The following is a 5,805-nucleotide window of genomic DNA, read 5'->3' as shown; positions in this document are numbered from 1 at the left end:
TTAACAATCATGTTTTGAGAAATGCCCAAAGATAGGACTACTTCATGGTGCTTTCCAGAAGCCATGTAAAATAGCTGTGTTTTTCAAAGCATGTTCACATCCAGTTTTGTGACATCTCATCCAAAATGCTGATAAGTGACAGAAAAGGAACTAGTGACATAGAGACGCTGAGTGATGCATCCAGGGACACTCAGTGGATGAGGGCAGAGGTGAAGCTAGAGACTTCCTGACTCCCATTCCAGTGCTCTCCCCCAACAACGTCACAAAACTTAGACTACTGGTGGGAGGGTTCAAGCCCACCGTCACCTTTAGCCATTTAAGGGAGGGAGCTTCGCCTGCTGTCTACCCCTTGGAGGAGCTGGGCCAGGCGCCTGGACAACATGGGAGGGTGACCCCTGCCTTCAGAGCCTGCTCGAGCTCTGATGGGTGATGCCCCTCTGCTGGACCTGGCGTCCTCCCAGTGGGCACTCTCAGAACGCAGCTCCTCCAGGACGCTGTGGAGGTGCCTCAGTGTGAGCAGGAGCTTCTGGTCTTGGATCTGCATCTCAGCCTAGGAGAGAAAACAAGTCTGCGAGGGGCAGGCAGAGTACTGGGCCCCCGAAAGCCCGTTCCCATCACTGTCTCATCAGAGACACGCTCACAACCTCCAGGAAGCTGGTTCCACCAAAGCCTCAGCTACTTCTTCTGCAAAGTGGAAAGCAAATTGCTTAACCTTTCAAGGCTCTTATTGTAACCAGCTCAAAATGGTCCTATGTTGTTTAACGAGATACTGAGCTGCTTTTCACAGACAAAGACCAAGACCACAGTCAGGCAGCTAGGGCATGGTGCAAGGGAAAGAACTTGGGCCTCCAGCTGCACCTGGAACCAAAGTCTCACCCTACCCCACCCTTACCCCCTGTGGAGCCAAATGACCAGGATATAACCAGAACTTGAACACTGGGACCTTCCAGAAGTCAGGGGTCTATTATCCAGGAAGACCTGATATTGATGCCCCTTTACTATAAATGGCCAAGAACCAAGGTCCTCCAGTTAAAACTTGCCCCACCAGCGCTTTTGCATACCTGTTCCCCCTAACCTCTTAAAAACTCTTAACCCAGTCCAGCAAGCAAGGTGGATCTGAGGCACTGCTAGGTGCCCCATCTTCTCGGTTGGTATTTTCTTGATGAACACGCCTTCCCTTACTCTAAACCCTGACATTCTGGGTTCCGGCCTTTTGAAGCACTGGGCACACAGACATTGGCCCAGTAGCAATACAAGGACCGAGTGGATTGGTTCCCGCTCTAAACATGCCGCCCTACCAAGGTCTGTGATTGTCTTCATTATCATCATCATCATCGATATTAAATATTATTCTTCTTATTTATGACCCCAATTGTATGTGTAATCCTCACTGTAACAAATCCTTGTATAGCTAATCAGGTGCCGGTGACTTCATAGTAAAGTGAAGTTCACCCTGCTGGCCGGCAGGAGCGCTTCAGAGCGCTGATTCTCAGTATAAGGTCCGGGGAGTCCTTGGGTCCCCAAAACCCTTTCAGGGGGTCAGCAACTTTCATTACAGTACTAAGATATTATTGCCCTTTTCATTTTCATCTTATGAACATACAGCGAAGTTTCCCACAAGCCATGGGATGTGGCATGGCTTCAGACTGAATGCGGAGGCAGATGGAATCCAGCTGTGCCTTATTAAGGGCGACACTAAAGGGATTTGCGACATGGTGAAACAGTGCCACTCTCCTCATTGGGTATTCTCTTTGGAAAACATAGTTGTTATTATTATTTTTTAATCCTTACCGGAGGATATGCTTATTGATTTGAGAGAGAGACAGAAACGAAGACAGAGAGAAAGAAACATCAATGTGAGAGAGAAACATCATTGATCAGTTGCCTCCCATATGTGCCCTGACTAGGGACTGAACCCGCAACCTTTTGACCAGGGACTATGAACCCTTCTGGTACATAGGACGATGCTCCAACTAACTGAGCCACCAGGCCAGGGCAAAAATACTGTTATTTTAAATAAAATATTTTATTAACATGTAATGAGTTTGCTATTATTATTGCTTTTTATTTTATTTTAAAGATTTTATTTATTTATTTTTAGAGACAGGGGAAGGGAAGGAGAATGAGAGGGAGAGAAACATCAATGTGTGGTTGCCTCTCATGCACCCCCATACTGGGGACCTGGCCCACAACCCAGGCATGTGCCCTGACTGGGAATTGAACCCAAGACACTTTGGTTCCCAGGCTGGCACTCAATCTACTGAACCACAGCACCTAGGGCAACTATTGTTATTTTTAAATGCATGAATAAATAACTGCTAAAAATTTCTCAATTTTGTTGTCTGATGTGATCAATATCGATAGCTATAACTCACATACACAAGAGCTTTTCTGTGTCCTTAATCACTTCTAAGAACGTGAAGGCTTCTAAGACCAAACACTCTGAGAAGTGCTGCTTCGAGACCCAACAACAACGCTCCCTCACCGTCTCCACTCCTCCCACTCCCCCTAGGGGTGTTTCCCTCCACACGCTTTCTCTCTGATGCTTCCTCTAGTAAGATGTTAAAATTACACCCTGACTAGGCCATTCTTATTCGTGATATAAAATTTAAAAGTTGTGATGGGGCATATAGTGTAAAGTACCCCCCTCCTCACCCCTCCATGCAACAGCTCAGTCTCCGCATGGGCGCCCAGTGTTCAGGGGAGCATGGGGAAGGCCCCCTGGCCAGCCCCTGGGGGCCTGAGGACTCTAACAAGCTCAGGCCCCTGCAGTTGGAGTCCCCTGGTCCCAAGAGAAGTCCTACAGGTTAGCCCCGCCCACCCAGGGCAGAGTTGATCTTTTGTGCAGAGATCCAGAGAAGTCATTTTGGGGCAGTCCTGCCTGTCCTTCCCAAGAAGGAGAATCTGGGGTATTATGGGATACACACGTTGGGTGCCTTCCAGGGTTCCCTGAACTGCCTTTTGCGCTTAGCTGATGTCCCCATACACTTTGGGCCACCCTTCTAATTTTGTTCTTGGGGAAAACACCACAGGGAGAGGCATAAGGCCTAGCATCCGGAGCAGCCACCAGAAGACCAAGAAACAGAACTCGGAGAGTTAGTTTCATTCAGGAGAGTTAGGGCCCCTGGGTGGACCTTCACCATCAGGCAATGGGAGACATGAATGAGCTGGGAAGATACCCCTCCTCTTCTTTCTCTGTCCCCCAGGGCGCAGCTCATCCCTCAACCCCTGCAGAGAAAGCCTGCAGCCAGATAAACCCGCTCTTGAGAGGTCCATCCACTGGGCCTCCTTAAGACTCCTTCCAAAGTGGCCGTCAGCTTGGTACCACAGTGCCTGTCTCGTCTCCCACAGCCTCGGCTTTTGCTTCCACTCGCTATTTCTCTCACTCTCACTGCTCTGGCCTTGCACCTCCGGGTAAGTCGTTAGTGCCCCACCCTTTGTGCGAGCCTCCGTTTACAGTCCCGACCAGCTGGACGTGGTGTACGCCCAGGCTAAGACGGTGAGTGTACTCCAGGCCCACCTGGGTTAGGACTGGAATAGCCAGCGTAGGTGTGCGAAGCAGACACTGAGGGAATTACACATCTCCTCCCTAAATTCTTACAGTAACCCCTGCAGTGTTGGTGCTACTGTTGTCCCTGTCTTACGATAGGGAAACTGAGGCTCAAAGAGTGAAAGCCACTTGCTAGAAGCCACTCGGCAGCAGAGGCGGGCACATACCCAGGACTCAGTATATTCTAAAACCAGTCTGGCAAGCACTGCCCCCAGAGCTGCCTATGTAGGCCATGACCTACTTATCCCTGTACCTGAGATGGCAATTGTGCACTGCATGGCTGGCCCCAGAGGGGAGCCTACAGAGCCCACACCCCAGCCCGCAATCCCTGTCCCAGCCAGTGGGGCACCTGGGAAGCGGGCACCAGCACACCTTGGGACGTTTGGGGTGGAGGCATCAGGTAAAAAGAAACAGGAAGCCTTACCAGTTCCTTTCTCAGCCACTCCAGGGTCTGCCCAAGATTCGGGGCTGGCTCTTCTGCTGTTTTCATCTCGGTGTCCTTGGGAGAGACCTTGACACTGACCTGGTGATGGGCCTGAGGGACCTTTGACTTACACAGTCTCCTGCCTGCTGCGGGCTGGGAGCAGGCTCTGGCCAAGTCACCGAGGATGAGGTTAATGAGATCAGGAAGCGGCTCACATTGGAAAATGTAGGTTTTTTTTTTTTTTAAAGGGCATCAGTGCTCTAAAGAGAGAAAGAAGGGAGCGGTGGAGGGAGACCACCGGGATATCGGTGCCTCCGTGCCTGTGAGTTCCGGAATCCAGGAGCTGACATCAGTAGGATCACAGAGACTGCAGAGCTTTATGTGGTAAGAACAGTAATTGTTTTAAGAATAGGTGTTCCCTTCTGAAGGTTCTAAGATACATGTACCTATAATCTCTCTCTATAAAATATATATCTCTATTATTTATATGTAAAACCTCATTTGTTATTTATTGTATAATACGTATCACATATAACAATATATTTTATATATGCATGTATACAGTCATTTGGGGCAAATACCCTGTCTATTCCACCTGTGCCCTGACCCCTCCCTCCCACACCTATCCGTACAGTCTGGATAAAGGGAAGTGCTGGCTCTCCAAGTCCCCTTGCTTCTGGGGTGCCCACGTGTCCCATTTCCAGTAAATGAGAGCAAAACAGAAATTTGCTGTCCGACCTCTAGGAAAACTTTCACCCAGCTGGTAAAAGGAAAAATGTCAGTGATGCTCCCCCTTTGTTCCCACTTTCTTCCCCATCCTTCTGCCTTGAATGTGGATGTGATGCCTGGAGCTACAGTAACCACCTTGCAACCCTGAGACAAGAAAACCACACAGGCATTTGAAACCCCTGCCTCACAGAATCGAGCATTTGCCTGTTTTGTGAGACACTGAACCTCATTTCTAATTGAGCAAACACAGCCCTAGTAACTGATACACCATGTGCCCTTCACAACACACGGTGAAGTGGATATGCTTTCATCCTCTCTTTCAGCAAACATTGAGTGCCTACTGTGTGTCAAGTTCTGCTGGAGGCCCCAGGGCTGTATATAGCTCAAAATTGGAGACTCATGTTCTGCTCTCCCAGAGCTGGCATCCAAGTGGACAAACACAAACAATAATCAAATTAATATCATGAGGCAAATAAGTAGGATCTATTCTCATATAGATTCTTGACAACTTTTTATTTCATCCACATGAGCTAGGAACCCCAAACTAAAATTTACAGAGTGATCCCAGATAAAGAGGTGAGGTGATTCTCAAAACAAACACAAACCATTTTGGAGGGGCTGCCCTCAACCCAGGCCACCAAGCTGCCCCGGGATAAAACTTCCCTGAAGAGGAACTCACAGTCCGAAATTACGAAACCCACAAGGGCCAACCCACCATAAGTGGGAGTCAGCAGACACATTCAACAGCACGATCAGACCCCTCTGCCCCCAAGAACTTCTGATGAGGATAACAAAGTATTTTGAGAAGAATTAAAAAATTAGTCATGCAAAAAGGAATAAAACCTGTAAGAATAAAGACACTATTTTAAAAAGGCAGACTTGAGAGGCTGGTGGTTGCCAGAGGTGGGCAGGGTGGGGGGCGAAATGGGTGAAGAGAGTGAAAAGGTACAGACTTGGTTGTAGAATAAATAAGTAACGGGGATGCAGCACACAGCACGACGACTGTGGTTAACAGTGCTGCGCTGCGTATTCGAAGCTGCTGAGTGAGTACATCTCCAAAGTTCTCATCGCAGGAAACACATACCCTATAACTATGTGTGGT

At 48.6% G+C, this 5,805-nt stretch overlaps 1 protein-coding gene across 1 annotated transcript; it reads right to left on the bottom strand.

Moving 5' to 3' along the window:
* Positions 1–316: 316 nt before the first annotated feature.
* Positions 317–4,093, bottom strand: CUNH20orf202 (chromosome unknown C20orf202 homolog). The gene is made up of 2 exons (XM_045832630.1): positions 3,975–4,093; positions 317–550 (listed from the first exon to the last, which is right to left on the bottom strand). Exons 1-2 carry the CDS (start codon positions 4,038–4,040, stop codon positions 317–319), a joined length of 300 nt encoding a protein of 99 aa, XP_045688586.1. The 5' UTR covers positions 4,041–4,093.
* Between the last annotated feature and the right edge of the window lie 1,712 nt (positions 4,094–5,805).

Source organism: Phyllostomus hastatus, unplaced genomic scaffold (genome assembly GCF_019186645.2).
Source record: "Phyllostomus hastatus isolate PE091 unplaced genomic scaffold, TTU_PhHast_1.1 phas_contig_17, whole genome shotgun sequence".
Taxonomy (NCBI): Eukaryota; Metazoa; Chordata; class Mammalia; order Chiroptera; family Phyllostomidae; genus Phyllostomus; species Phyllostomus hastatus.
Note: the sequence above shows the minus strand (reverse complement) of the source record. Positions and strands in the feature narration are given on the sequence as shown.

Bases quoted from the DNA above. Each gene is read 5' to 3' on its own strand.
- CUNH20orf202 (XM_045832630.1), bottom strand. From the start codon at position 4,040: ATGAAAACAGCAGAAGAGCCAGCCCCGAATCTTGGGCAGACCCTGGAG. The intron at 551-3,974 runs GTAAGGCTTCCT...TTTCTCTCCTAG, and splicing joins AGTGGCTGAGAAAGGAACTG to GCTGAGATGCAGATCCAAGA.